Source organism: Petaurus breviceps, unplaced genomic scaffold (assembly GCF_028583685.1).
Source record: "Petaurus breviceps papuanus isolate PSGF00001 unplaced genomic scaffold, PetGlider_PUasm1.0 90792, whole genome shotgun sequence".
Lineage (NCBI taxonomy): Eukaryota > Metazoa > Chordata > Mammalia > Diprotodontia > Petauridae > Petaurus > Petaurus breviceps.
This window is the reverse complement of record NW_027187347.1, coordinates 7,423,486-7,439,330: the sequence shown is the minus strand read 5'-3', so window position 1 is coordinate 7,439,330 and position 15,845 is coordinate 7,423,486. Positions and strand designations below refer to the sequence as shown.

The 15,845-nt window shown below is 39.7% G+C and overlaps 1 protein-coding gene across 1 annotated transcript in view; it reads right to left on the bottom strand.

Moving 5' to 3' along the window:
* CD96 (CD96 molecule) overlaps positions 1-15,845 on the bottom strand; it is a 123,540-nt gene that overhangs the window by 86,166 nt on the left and 21,529 nt on the right. The window contains exons 4-5 of the mRNA XM_069069824.1: positions 14,669-14,858; positions 1,224-1,279 (exon numbers count right to left, since the gene is read on the bottom strand). Of these exons, the coding sequence (XP_068925925.1) occupies positions 1,224-1,279; positions 14,669-14,858 (246 nt within the window). The remainder of the gene's footprint in view (positions 1-1,223; positions 1,280-14,668; positions 14,859-15,845) is intronic.

The following is a 15,845-nucleotide window of genomic DNA, read 5'->3' as shown; positions in this document are numbered from 1 at the left end:
GGGAGGGAGGAAAGAAGGAAGGAAGGAAGGGAGGAAGGAAGGGAGGGAGGAAGGGAGGAAGGGAGGGAGGAAGGAAGGAAGGAGGGAGGGAGGGAGGAAGGAAGGAAGGAAGGGAGGGAGGAAGGAAGGAAGGAAGGAAGTGAGGAAGAGGAGAGGGAGAGAGGGAGGAAGGAAGGAAAGAAGGAAGGGACAAAGGGAGGAAGGAAGGGAGGAAGAGGAGAGGGAGAGAGGAAGGAAGGAAGGAAGGAAGGGAGGAAGGAAGGGAGGAAGGGAGGAAGAAAGCAAAGCATTTATAAAGTACTTAGTATGTGTCAGACACTGTGCAAAGTGCCATACAAATATTATCCCATTTATTTCCTCACAACAACCTTATGAGCTAGGTGCTTTCATTATCACTCCAATTTTCCTGTTGAGGAACTTGAGGTAGTCAGAGGTTAGGTGATTTGTCTAGGGTCATACAACTAGTAAGTGTTTGAGGTCATCCTGATTCCATGTCAAGAATTCAATTCACTGGACCACTCAGCTGCCTCAAATAAAAAAAAAATAAGTTACTGAAGAACCTAGAATTTATAACTGGATCACTACAGAAGAATCCAGATTCTGGGATCCATTCATTTATCTCTTATCAATTCAAGTTAATATAACAGGAAGAAGAAACAGGAAATAAAGTTTCCGTGAATAAAATCTGAGCTAAAGCTTCATTCTCACAACTGGGTTTATGTCGTCTTCTGCCAAAATAACAACAGGTACTAAAGCTTACAATTGCACTTAGACTTTTGGGGCACCCTGTATAGTGCCTTCAGGTTTTCAAAGCATTTAACAATTTTTAACTCATTTTATAACCTCAAAGTAACTCTGAGAGGTAGAGGCTATTATCATCTATTTCCATTTACAGAAAAGGAAACTGAGACTGAGGGAGGTCCAACTCTGTATCTACTTTACCACCTAACACAAAGACTGTAAAAACAGAAGCTATATTTATGAAAGAAGTTGGTGGGGAGGGGAGGGAGTGTTCTCAGATACTTTGCAAACAAAATCCAGCAGCAAGTCTGGTTCATCTCTTACAGTGGCAACACAGCCACTTTCTTTCTGACTTCCTCAAAAATTAATTGATAATAATGCTGAACACTCATATCCTTTGGTGGAAATGTTCTTGACTGATGAATGTAAATCTTGGTCTGTTGTCATGATTAAGGTTTTCTAAGAGCTTTTAGGTTACTTACCTCTTCCAGGACATCAATGGAGCTCTTCTGCATGTTTATAGAGATTTCTGGTTTAGCTTGAAAGGAAAATACAAATATAGTTAGTTGAACTGAAGATCATTTCATATGTCCTGTTAGAGCCAGCTCCCAAATATGAGTGTGTGTGTGTGTGTGTGTGTGTGTGTGTGTGTGTGTGTGCGTACCTTCTGTGGCCCATATCCTCTACCTATTCACCTTTTGTCCCATCTCTCAATATGTTCTCTCCATGACCCTCGTTCAGGCTTTCTTGATTTCCCTTTTCCCAGGAAACATGGTATTTTACTTTTTCCCCTCTCTCATGATCTTTTCCTTACTGTCCCTCATGTGCTGACTTTGACTTCTAGATACATTATATCTTCTCTCTTTATAGGCCTCATTCACTTGAGTATCTATAGTAGATAGTAGATCTGTAGTAGTGTGGTAGTAAATGCTCAATTTATTAAAAATAAATGGAACATAAATTTGAGAGTAGAGCTCTATTTTTCAGTATTGTATCCCATTTACCCAGCATATGAGCTTCATAAATATTTTTTAATCTAATTTAATTGCTGCCTGCACTTGAATTCTCATCCCCTTCAAACCAAAAGCATCCCACACATCCTCTCTCCCTCCTGTACAAATGTTCCTCAGCCATCTCACTACTATCCCCCTCTGGTGTGGTCGTTGTAAATGCCACTCCTTTCACGGTGAATTTCCTTTTATGCTACACCTATCCATTGCTTCTGGCTTCTGTCTCATCTACGTTAGCAAAACATCCCATAACCTTCACAGAAACAGTTACAGCAATGTCAACCCAAATTAAGAAATATGGTTTGACAAGGTACATTTATTTTGTAAAATCTCATTAAAAGTGTATGTTCTGTTCTTGTTCTGGGAAATCTAGAACGTAAGTTTGCTGTCCTCTACTAAAGTCTTCTTCCAGTGCCTTGTCATGGTGTGACAGTTATCTTCAAGTTCTCAAAGGCAATGGCAGTGGAGGACAAACTCTGGAAAACTTTCCAAAACTGGAAAGTCTTGGACTATGGTTCTGGTGACCCACTGTATGCCAGTCCTGAGAGACTCAGCCTAGCTAAATTTGGAAAGGCTCGTCTCCACAGAGTTCAGTGCCAAAGAATGAATTATTTCAACCACAGTAACTCACAAAGACAGTTTACCAGGGCATGGAGACGGTTTCAGTCTGCAACCATGGAGTGAGATTCCATACCAGTGAAATTGTAGGGTACTAAAGGTCAACTCAAGCTAATCTGGGCACATTCATTTCTAACCCCGGGATAGCTTTGAAGGGCCTTTTGAGCATGCTCAGTTTTAACATGGAATCCACTGCCTGTGTCTTTAAAAATAGAAAGATTGAGACATGCATTCTCTTCTCTGCCATCTTTTGGTTGCTTTCCTTTTGACATCTCCTATCTGCTGAACCCAGCATGGAATTCATGAACTGAACTGGTGAGAGGGGAGAGTTTCCTTCCTTCTCTTTTCTCTCTTATTTTATTTTTAATTTATGGAATAAAACAAACTTTTCTATAACATAGAATAATAAAAAAAAATGATTGCACATGAAACTGTAAATCTATTATAAACAACTTGCTATTCTTTTTAAAAGTATAACAGTCACCAGGTAAATTGCTATTTTTGCTTTTTTTTTCTCCTCCCTAAAAAAGATGGCTACCATTAGACATAAATAAGTGTGCGTGTATATATATATATATATATATATATATACACACACACATATATGTACACACATATATTTATGTATGTAGATATATAAATATATATATATATATATAGGATTATTCTATACATACTTCTATTTATCAGTTCTTTCTCTGGATGCAGATTGTGTCTTTCTTCATGTGTCCTTTATAGTTAATTTGGGTATTTATAATAGTCAAAATGACTTATTCACTCAAAGTCACTCTTTTTATAAATTTAATTTAATTTTTTGCTTTTGTGGAGGGGGGAAGGTAGAGCAACTGGGGTTAAGTGACTTGCCCAAGGTCACTGTGATAGTAATGGCAATTAAAGGTTCCCCTGTATTGGCTTGGTTTTCAAATTGATTGTGTTAAAACCCAGAGTTTGTTAATCCCACCTGTGGGATGGGCTTGTTGATGTGAAAAGAAAGTCCTGAACTGGGAGGAGCTGGTGATGTAGATTTGGAGAGACAAGAGAGAGGCGGAAGTTTTTTTTGGAAGCAGCACCTCGTGGAGAGAGAGAGACTAAGAGATTGCTGGTGGCCGCTTTGAATTGCCCTGGACTTTTGAGACCTGCCCCCTGAGCTGCCAAGGACTGAGGAGACATGGCTGTTTTGCTGGTACTTTGTCTGTCTGTTTTGATGTTATTTTGCCAGATTTGTCCACTGGTGAAAGACTGTCCTGTTGAAGAAGTCCTGGAACCTGGCATTTGGTTAAGAAGGCCTGAGACTGTCCTGCAGACAGAGAGTGAATACTGTCCACTGGTGAGGGACAGTACTGTTGTTGCAGGGGTCTGGAGACTGTCCAGCAGACAGAATGAATACTGTCCACTGGTGAAGGACAGTGCTGTTGTTGCAGGGGTCTGGGAGCCTTTCTGTTGGTTCAGAAGCCCTGAAGAAGGATTTTCTTGTTGTATGTTTACAGAAATCCTGGGAGAGGGCTTTGCTAATGTGTTCAGGGGTTCTAGGACTGTTCTACAGACAGAGGATAAATTCATGAAGGGACTGGCAATGTATCTTATGGTCTTGCTAAGCCTTGTCTCCCCAGGAACTAAGATTGCTGAGGACTTGCCTCGTGTCAAGATGAAGAAAAGACCTCCATTTGGGTATTAAGTGCTGTGTTTAAACTTGATGTAACTCTGGGGTAGATTCAATTGTGATCCAGGGGTGGGGAACTTTTGACCTTTTTGTGTTCTATGGTTGAGCAAATGAATGTATTTTACTTATGTTTGGAAACTAATCTCCATTTGAGAAGAGGGGCTTTGTGGTGGACTTAATTAAGGTATAGCCTAGGGGTGGAGAAGTATTTAGAACAGAGACTTTGTAATTGATTGAATGATTGGAAGGTCCTGGGGTGGGGTAGTACTTGGAGATTATTTAATCATACTTAGTAAATACTGTATTTTGAATGATGTCATGTTTTGATCTTCTCTGTTCTGGGTTTGTTACTGAATAAAATAGAGAGCACCTATGCTGGTATTTTGAACCTGGGAAGTTGCCTTTGTTTGGTATTACATTACAGTCACATGGCTAGTTTTTGTGTTGTCAGAGGATGGATTTGAAATCAGGTCCTCCTGATTCCAGGGCCTGTGCTCTACTCACAGTGCCACCTAGCCGCCCCTCAAAGTCACTCTTAAAACAACATCATTGTTCCTGTATACAATGTTCTCTTGGTTCTGCTCATTTTGCTCTTCATTATTTTATGCAAGTCTATCCATGTTTTTCCAAGATCATTGAGCTCACCATTTCTTACAGCACAGTAGGATTCCATCACAATCATATGCCATAACTTTTTTTTTTTAAAGCAATCGGGGTTAAGTAACTTGCTCAAGGTTACATGGCCAGTTATTATTTCTGGGTGTGGTGCTGAGTATCTGAGCCCGGATTTGGTCCTGGTCATCCCTACACTGGAGCCGGTGATCTTACTTGCTGAGCCACCTGGCCGCCCCTAAGCAATTGGGGTTAAGTAACTTGCTCAAGGTTACACGGCCAGGTGTTTCTGGGTGGGTGCTAAGTGTCGGATTCGATCCCCAGGTCATCCCAACACTGGAGCCGGTGCTCTTACTTGCTGTGCTACCTGGCTGCCCCTGCCATAACTTTTAAAAGAGAAATCTCTGAGAAGTGGGCCAGAGGAGTTTGTTTCTTCTCTATGCTGTTTCTCCGAGGCTTTGAACTTGAAACTGAGACTGTGCTTTATGAGAACCATGCTAAGTTATGATCCTAATCCTGTTCTCCTTCTTAGAGGCTGAAGAGGTACAAGGGGTGAGGGGGATTGTGTCTCCTTTGCATTGTGGGAATAAGCTTGCAAGTTTGTGATCATGTTTTTGGAAGTAAATACTCCTTTGTAAAAGTGTCTGCTATGAAAGTGAGTGTGATTTGCCACAATTGTTAAGACTCCTCTGATTCTGAGGTCCTACACCTTCCATTGCAGATGAGGAGGACCATTAAACTGCCACCTTCTCTCTGCTTAGTGATTGATTAGCTGGCAATTACCCCAGCCACTCTTTTTTTTTCTTTAAAGCAATTGGGGTTAAGTAACTGTGGCAGCAAGCACCCCAAACATCCTCAGGGTTTCCTGCCAGCACAGGTTCTTGGATCTGCTTTGACAAAGGAAAGCAACTCAAAATGGGTCAACAAGATCACCTTAATCAGTCAGACCATATATCGTTTACCTTGTTCAGGGGAAAAAGTTCAGCATCCCGAATTTCAAAGCATACAGGCAGAATTATCAAGACAGAAACAGATCAAGTAGACAGATTTCCAAACTGTTCAACCATTACATCCATACCCAGTCAACATCTGGGTTTCCACATCTGGGTTTTTCAAAGCCGGGGGGGCTCTGGACAACGGCTTCCCAGAATACAGATCAAATTACAGAACACTTCTCAAAGTGAGCCCCCAAAACAAAGCTACACATCAGGGCTTATATAGCCTTCTCCTGGCTCAGAGAATGTAACAACCTTATTGACTCACTGGCCAATCAAGAAGTATCTACTGAAAAACAAGCCTCCCACCCCAGGCTTCAGGTGCACTTTAGCCTAGGGGCAGGGAAGATCTTCCAAATCTGCATTCCTATTACAGTAACTTGCTCAAGGTTACACAGCCAGTTATTTCTGGGTGTCGTGCTGAGTATCTGAGCCCGGATTCGATCCCCAGGTCATCCCGACACTGGAGCCAGTGCTCTTACTCATTGTGCTACCTGGCCGCCCCTCCAGCCACTCTTACAATACCTTCTTGTATATTTCCTCTCTCCTCCAGGACCATCTTCACCTTCCTAGAACATTTCAGTCCCTGACTGACAGTTTTGCTCTTTATTCTCTGACCACATGCCTGTCATTCCATCCCAGGTTCTATTTGGGGTAAGAAGCATGTATAGAGTTTTGGACTTGGGGTGCAGTGGGGGATAAGCAATGGAATGGGGAGAAAAGAGAAGAAGGACTCTAGGGGAGCAAAGAGTTGGAGAGGAAGGACTGAGAGTTTTCTGGGATGAGGAACTGAAGCTGGGGTCTACCATTTGGGAAACAAAAGTGAGTTTTGGTGGAAGTCCTAGGAGGTGGTGGGAAAACCTTATTTCATTGTTTGGACTTAGCTATGCAAGGCTGAGAAACCAGATCTGTTGCTTAGGGACTAGGACTGTTTAGTGCTTAACTTAGGACCTAGGTTATGCTGATCAGAAACGCAGTCAGAATCAAAGCTTGAAATAAGGATTGTAAAGAGTTTTCTCCCATTCTATATTTCCAGCTACCCATATGTTTTATCTGGAAACTGCCCGAGTCTTGGCCAATCTATTACTTTTTGCTTGTTCAAATCCTCTTGAGGCCTAGAGATGTTAAGTGACTTTTTTTTAAGCTGTGGTTCTTATTGGCTCTTAGAGAAAGCTTCCACTCTCAAATAGAACTCCTGATTAGATTTCTCAACCCAGCTGGTAAGTTGAGTCAGAAAATGAGGCTAAAGGAGCCAAGATAATAGGTTAGGTTAATGCTTAAGAAGATTAATTTCATATAAAATTTATATATTTATATCTACATATGCCTATAGAAATTTAAATATTTACATATACACACATATACATATGTAGAGCATGTAAGAATGTATATACATACACATACATGTATATGTGTGTATATATATACATACACACATGAAATCCTCTCTATCATTTGCCTCAGGGGCATCTGTTTCTCTGTAAGATCTATTTTGCAGGACTTCATTCAATTACTTTAATTTTAATATTATTATTCTTTGGTCTTTTAGTATGGTTTCCATTGTTTTCAAAGATGTTTTGAGGTTTGGGTTTTTTTGTTGTTTGTTTTTGTGGTTAATATTGTTGTTTTTGCCAGTTGTGGTGATTATATATTCAGACTTTCTCACTGATGTCTCCTTGGTTCCTATTTTCAAAACTCGTGGTTATGCTGACTCAGCAACCCACAGTTTCCCAGAACTGCTTGTCAATCAGCATTGGGGGAGGCATCACTAAATCTGCAGCTTGATATTCTCTGATATTTATTACATGACCAAGTCACCCCCTACCTGTACCTGGAAATTGTACTCCTGCTTTGGGGAAGAACTGAGATCCAAAGGCCCAACCTCTTTGCTGATGCAGACCTATCTGAATCGTCTTTATCTCATTACAAAAGTTATTAATAAAAGCTAACCCCATCTTGAAGCCATCACAGATCTCCAGTGATTAGTCAGTTAATGTGTTGCTATCTTGACATACATTAAACTCCTTTTAACTCTCTTTTTCCTGTATTTTGCCTTGCTAATCAGGGTGAAAGTCCAAGCAATTTTCCTTTCAACATATAAACATATAAAAATCTATGCATGTTTGTGTTCATGTGTGCATGTATGCATATATGTACCTGACAGAAATATGTATGTATAAGGACAGCTAGCTGGTGGGACAGGGGATAGTGGACTGGACCTGGAGTCAGGAAGATCCAAGTTCAAATCTAGTCTTAGACACTAGCTATGTGATCCTGGACAAGTCACTAAACTTCTGTTTGCCTTGGTTTCTTTAATTTTAAAATGGGAATAATAAAAGCACCTACCTCCCAGAATTAGGGATTGATTGATCAGTTGAGGATCAAATGAGATATTATTTGTAGAAGTACTTAGCATAGTGCCTGGCATATAGTAGGCACTATATAAATTCTTTTCCCCTTACTGTATGCCTGTATGTAAATTGTGAGTGTATGAATATTCTTTACTCTTGAATGCACTCCCTGTCCCAACCAAGTATTTTGAAAAAATGAACCAACAGACTTCAGTGAGAGAGTCTGAATATAGAATCACCACCACAATTGACAAAAACAACATTAACAACAAAAACAAACAACAAAAATCTAAATCTCAAAATATCTTTGAAAACAATGGAAACCATACTAAAAAACCACAGAATAACAATATTGAAATTAAGCTAATTGAATAAAATCCTACAGAGAAGTAGATGTCCCTGAGGCAAATGAGAGAGGAGATTTCATCTAAACTCTCTAAAAGCAGATAGCTATCTGATTTTGTTTGGTGTGGACCCCATCCTAGCCCTTGTAGTTAATGATGAGGATTAGAAGCTTAGGTCTGATTCAGATCAGCCTCCACTAAACTAACTAGAGGGATTGGGTTGGCTTGAATCCTTCTCTGCCCTTTAGGGGTCTGGGGGACTGACTTGATTTTAGACCTTATGGATGAGTCTGGCTCCAGTGTAATTTGGAAATCCTCCAGGAGTACAGCTCACTTTAGAGGAAGAATTCATAAGTTTTTTTGTGTCATGGATCCCTTTGGTCCTCTAGTGAAGCCTATGGATCCCTTCTTGTGTCCTTGAATGTATAAAATAATGTATTTAGGATTAAAAAGGAAATTGATTATATTGAAATAAAATATCAGAATACATATTTTGAAATATAAATATCTAAAAATCTTTCTATCTCTATAATACATGTCTGTATTTATCTCTGTCCATATCCATGTCCTTATCTATCCTAAGATCCCAGATCCTGGGGTTAGGAACTCTGGTTCAATCTATAATGGAACCTTCAAGTTTGTTGCAGAGTAAATCCAAAACCCTTGAGGAGAAAGGCCTGGAAACACATCAAGGCTCCAAGGATCTAATGGATCATCTATGACCCAGGACGAGATAACAGATGACAGAACTCTTTCAGTTGTGAGAGTCAGGGCATTTTAAAAACTAGGATTAGATATTTTTTGTAAGCTATGGCTTGACTATCTGGTGCCACAAAAGCAATGGGAGGGGGTAAATTAGTATTTTATTTAGTTAAAGACTAATTTGCATGAATGAAACTGACACAGAGATTAATATTAGTATCTAGTTTAAAGAGATATGAGAGAAGGGCCTATCCCTGAATTTGTCCATTAGCAAAGGACCACTGGAAGAATCAAAGGATCAATTACCTGACTGTAGGATGGGACCATTTTACAAAGCTACAAGGGATCAGGTTTATCAATGAAGAAGACTGTCCCTGGACTAAGGCTGACTTATTTGGAGCTCTAGGGCTGAACCTGTGATAGACAGCTAACTCCTTTCCAAAGTCTGACAGGCTAGAGACTCTTAAATCAAGAGACAAAGGGTACAATGATGGCAAAGAAAGTGTTGCAAGAGGACTGATGAAATTCTTTGTGTCTCATTTATAAACTGGAGACCACAATCTCAGGAGGCTGAAATCAGCCTGGTAAGAGTCAAGGTAAGGGATGAGTAAACACCAGAGGTTTAGAAATGATAAGAGCGGGTAGTGACAGAATTTTCATATATATATAAATGTTTTAGGTCACTCTGCACAAGGAATCAAGGTCTCTTCCAGGTCAGTACAGTTGGAGAGAATTGGACTGCCTCCTTGATCTTTAGAAGATGAATAGTGGATTAAGAACGGGAGGAAGGCACAGAAAAAGCCAATGCAACCAGATTAAAAGGGAAGCAGAAATCTGGGAAACAATTTTTATAGCCAGTGTCATTGATAAAAGCCTCATTTCTAAAATATAGAGAGAATTGAATCAAATTTATAAGAATACAAGCCATTCCCCAATTGATAAATGATTAAAGGATATTAACAGGCAATTTTCAGATGAAAAAATTAAAACTACCTATAGTCATATGAAAAAGAAATGTTCTAAATCACTGTTGACTAGAGAAATGCAAATTAAAACATCTCTGAGGTAAAAAGAGAAAATGATAAATGTTGGAGAAGATATGGGAAAATTGGAACACTAATGCATTATTGGTGGAGTTGTGAATGAGCTCAACCATTCTGGAGAGTAATTTGGAACTATGCCCAAAGGATTATAAAACTTCATACCCTTTGACCCAGCAATTCCACTACTAGGTCTGTGTCTCAAAGAGATCACAAAAAAAGGGAAAAGGACCTGCATGTACAAAAATATTTATTTACTTATTTATTTTTTGCTTTTTGGAAAGGCATTTGGGGTTAAGTGACTTGCCCAAGGTCACACAGCTGGTAAGTGTTAAATGTCTAAGGCAAGATTTGAACTCAGGTCCTCCTGACTCCAGGGCTGGTGATGTATTTACTGAGCCACCTAGCCACCCTTACAAAAATATTTATAGCAGCTTTTTTTTTGTGCTGGCAAAGAAGTGGAAATTGAAGGAATGCTCATCACTTCGGGAATGGAAGTTGTGGTATATGAATGTAATGGGATACTATTGTTCTATAAGAAATGATGAACAAGCAGATTTCAGAAAAACCTGCAAAGACTTGCATGAACTGATGCTGAGGGAAGTGAGCAGAACCAGGAGAACATTGTACATAGTAACAGCAACACTGTACGATGACTGACTATGATAAACTTAGCTCTTCTCAGCAATACAATGATCTAGGACAATTTTAAAAGACTCAAGACTGAATATGCTATCCACATCCAGACAAAGAACTATAGAGTCTGAATGCGGATTGAAGCACATTATTTTCTCTCTCTCCCTTTTTTTTCTTTCTCCTGGTTTTTCCTTTTTGTTCTGATTCTTCTTTTACAACATGACTAATGTGGAAATACGTTTAATAAGAAAGAAAAAAAAAGAACTGGAGGAAGCTCAGAATTCATTTATTCTAAATACTTCACTTTACAGTGGAGAGAGCTGAGGTGAAATAATTTGTCCAGGGTCTTAGAGTTAATGAATGACAGACAGACAGACAGACACAAAAGCCTGGAATCTGTATCCTTTGTTTCCAAACAGATCCATCAGTTAACCAATCAATAAGCATCTATTTTAACACCTACAATGTGCCAGAAGGCAGTTATGTGGTTCAGTTGATAGAGTGCTGGGCCTGGAGTCAGGAAAACCTGACTTCAAATCTGGCTTCATACACTAGCTGTGTGACCCCAGGAAAGTCATTTACCTCTTTTGACTCAGTTTCCTCATCTGTAAAATGAACTGAAGATGGAAGTGGCAAACCATTCCAGTATCTTTCTTTTGCCTTTTTTTTTGGAGGGCAATTGGGGTTAAGTGACTTGCCCAAGGTCACATGGCTAGTTTTTGTGTTAAGTGTCTGAGGCTGGATTTGAACTCCAGGGATGGTGCTCTATTCACTCCACCACCTAGCCACCCCTCCAGTATCTTTCTAAGAAAGCCCCATAGACAGTGTTGGCATGCTATAGTCTATGGGTCATGAAGCATTGCACATGACAGAATGACTGATGACAGCATGTGCCAGGTACTGTGCTAAGTGCTAGGGGATAAAAAAGAGGCAAAGACAGTCCCTACCCTCAAGGAGGTTACAATCTAATGGGAAGACACCATGAAAACAAATATATACAAAGCAAGCTCCATACAGGATAAATATTTAACAGAAGGAAGGTACTAGAATTAGAAAGGGTTGAGGAAAGCTTCCTATAAAAGGTGGGATTTTACTTGGGACTTGAAAGAAAACCAAGGAAGGCAATAGATGAAGTAGAGGAGGGAGAGTGTACCAGGCATGGGGCACAGCCAGAGAAAATGCCTGGAGTCAAGAGATGGCGTATCTTGTTCACAGAACAGCCAAGAGGCCAGTGTCACCAGATCAAAGAAGATGCTTAGGGGAGTAAGATTGAAGAAGGCTGAAAATAGGTGGAGGCTGGATTACATAGGGCTTCAAATGCGCTACAGAGCATTTTATTTGTTCCTGGAGGCAATTGGAAGCCAGTGGAGATTACTGAATGGGGTGGGGTAGGGTAGCAGTTATGTGTGACATGACTGAGACTTGTCTTTTAGGAAAATCATTTTAGTGGCTGAATGGAGAATGGATTGAAGTGGAGAGAGACTTGAGGCAGGTAGACCCACAGCAGGCTATTGGAATAATCTAGTTGTGAGGCAATAAGGGCCTTCATTAGGCAAGTGAGAGTGTGAAATATAGTACTGTCTCTAATGCACCACAGTATGTGGATTAGGTTTTCTCCAAAGCATTCCTGTTATTACTGTGTAATAGTTATTTAATATGTAACTAAACACACACATAGATATATATGTATATACACACATTCAGGGAAGTTCTTACATTCTTAAATTCTCCCCTTGCAATCTTCATCATTCACACCTTCATGTCACCTGCCCACCTTCACCAACAAATTTCCACAGGGGATTTGGCTTGTCAAAGTGGATTCAGGGAATTTACATGCATGGATGGATATGTGATAGAACCAGATGGGAGCCTCTGCATGATCAAAATTTGACTTGCCTATATGGAAATGGGTAAAGCCAGATAGAAATACAAATTAAAATGTCAGACATAGATTGGCCCAACACAATATTTTATAAAAAGAATGAGAATGCTGTGGAAACAGACAATAAAGGTAGAGAGATAAAACATAGTAAAAACTGATGGAAAACATTAGCAATGATATAAATGTATCTTTACAAAATAAAAATAAATAGGAGGTTTAAATGTCAGAAGTATCACTACTTCAAGCTATAGTCAGAGAAACTTTAGCTGATGAAGACTATGCTGCCAAAATCAAGAATTTAGATTTAATCCATATTCTGGATGGTTGCTTTGGTCTATTTGCAAAAATGGAGAGAATATTGTATTATGGTAAAACTTCATTTCAGGAGCCTGAAAGACTGACTGTTGAGTAAATAAGTCAATGATAATTATGAAATGGTGGCAATCCTGAACTTTTTTTTTGCTTAAAAATAAAACCCGGAACACTTTCTAGCTCCTCAGAGACCTGATGCATACCATTACTCCTAAACCAGTAATTTAAGATAATGTGAGGAAGGAAAAATAATAATGTGTGTTAAAAAAGTAAATAAATGTGTGTGTGTATGTGTGTGTGTGTGTGTGTGTGTGTGTGTGTGTGTGTGTGTACATGCATCACAGTGTTTTTTTTATCTAAGGCAAGTGCTGGGATGGTTATTCAGGTGAAGAAAATGTATCCTGGAACAGTCTAAAGTTTTCATATTGTTGAAAGCACAGCAGTCAGAGAATAAATGACACTGTTAAGGGGACAGTTTAGGGAGTAGGGAGGAAGGGTGATGATGGACAAAACCAGAACCACTGACATGGGGGGGGGGCGAGCAAGCAAGATGAGGTCATCACCTTAGAAATTTCTTGCCTGGGACAAAACCCCAGCTTTCACACCATGGTTATTGCTCTGAGTAAAGGTAAAGCAATTTGAGACATAACTACTCCATTTGAGGTTTTCTTGGCAAAGATACTGGAGTGGTTTGGTATTTTCTTCTCTAGATCATTTTACAGATGAGGAAACTGAGGCAAACAGGGTTAAGTGACTTGCCCATGGTTACATAGCTAGTAAATGTCTGAGGCCAGGTTTTGAATTAAGGAAGATAAGACTTCTTGACTCCAGGCCCAACACTCTATCCTCCATACCACCTGGGGAATATATAAGAAGAAATGAATAAGATTCTAAATAAAGGTAAGGAGTTTTTGGCCAGCTCTGTCACACATAGGGTCAAAAGAAAGCAATAACTCCCTAACAATATTTGCAATTATAGAAACAGATTTTAATTTTTCTCAATATTTTAAAATAATTGATATTTGACATTACTGTTTACTTTTCTCTCTACCCTTTCTCTCCCAACATTCACATTTTAAAATTCAATTCCTTGTTAACATGGGAATGGAGAGAAATCAAAGCCAAGGACTTCTGTCTATTAATTTTTCCTTGCATCACTGGGAGACATGGTCAAACAGAATTTTCTCCTTGTCTTCTGAAATTACTGAATCTTTGCATTGTAAGTCAGGTCACAGTGAATGGTTAGAGCTGAATTACATATTCCTAAGACTCAAGAGATGATAAAATGGGAATCTTGACAGGTCACTTTTCTGGAAAAGCTTGGGTACTTATTCATTCCAACATATCTGGAATTGGTCCTGCAAGAGTTGCCTGGGGCTGGGTATAGGGGGAGATAAAGCAATGGTCTCTTTCTATGGCTATGCCTTGGTGCTTCAGCAAGCAATGCCATATGATTAGGTTTTTAGTAAGTACAATAAAAGTGATTTCCAGTACTATTGGGAAAAAAGTGGAGTTACAAATGAGCCATTGGTCAGCAGCTGGCTAACAAGTAAACATTGCAGTTTTACTTTATTCTGTTTTGTTAACTGAGTTTTTGGCTGTTGTTAACTTCCTGATGGAAAATAGAGAATAGGAGTAACAAAACAGTTTTTGATCGGGCTCCTCAGAACCAAATCTCATCCTCTACGGTGAGAGGCAAAGTTAAACACAGGAGATCCATCTGAAAGTATCTGTGAGGTTGAAAAGAGAATCAGAAAGTTCTTACCAAAAACTTTAATTCTGGTGACATTCTTCAGGATTTTTCCAGATTGGAATGTAACATGGCAGGAAAACTTTCTGTCATCATCAAAGATTTCAACTGAGGACAAGTAGAGTCCGTGGTCTTTAAGGAGGACAATTCTGTTCTTCAGAAAGGTGTTGTTTTGGGTAAGAGTTGCTTGCATTCCTTTTTCCTCCTGTTGAGAATGTCATTAGATTTGATTTTCAGTTACCACATCAATCAATCAACAAGCATCGATTGGGTTTGATATTTGTCAGGAGCCATGCTAGACTGCTAGGGAGGGACACAAAAACAAAAATGTGGCAGTCCTTGCCCTCTGTGAGCGTTCATCCTTTTGAGGGGGATCGTCTAACTTTCTCAGTGGTGTTGGTGTGGTGGTTATGCTGGTTAGCAGGCAGGCAGAGTTGTCCATCCCTCGTACTCGTTTTTTCCTTACCTTTTTGTGAGCTTTGCTACTCCTCCTTTCACAATGACTTTCCCAAGCCACTCTATCAGCTCCTCTCCTCAAAAAGTGACTTCCCTCTCAAATTTAACCCAGGCAAGAGAGCAGAGGCCCTGCCTCTGTTACTATCTAGCTAATAACCGCAGTCACTACTGCATGAATCATGGCCTAGGGGAAGCCCAATATAAGCATTCTCTCTGCCCTGAACCCCCATCCAGCGACCTCAATTTGGCAAAATGTTATTGCTTTACATCTATCTCTCTCTACCTGGGTTCCCAAATTTCTACTACATTTGAGAAATACTAATAACACATATACATTGGCAGCATTTAGCACAATTGCTACTTGGGGAGAAAAAGTAAACATTTAAACATAGAAAGGTAAACCATCTTTTAAGACTCAGAAGAAGCTTCTCTTTCCAAGGAGAGGCATCAAAACTCAAAGACACAGTCTCATATCTTTGGAAAGCAAGAGAAAAAGGGGGAGAGAGAGTCTGAGGGGGAAGATATGAAACTCACCAGTTTCCACCTGTAATCCAAAGAGAATTTATCTGAAGCCAAAAGTTAGCCCAGATACATCCAGTGCACAATACACCCACAGACTCAATCCTAGAATCAGGCAATAACTAATGAGTGGGAACTTCCCTCTATGGCTTCCCCTATCCAGGCTCCCTACTGACTGCCACTAACCCTCTCAAGTCCCAGACTTTTTCCTCTTCCC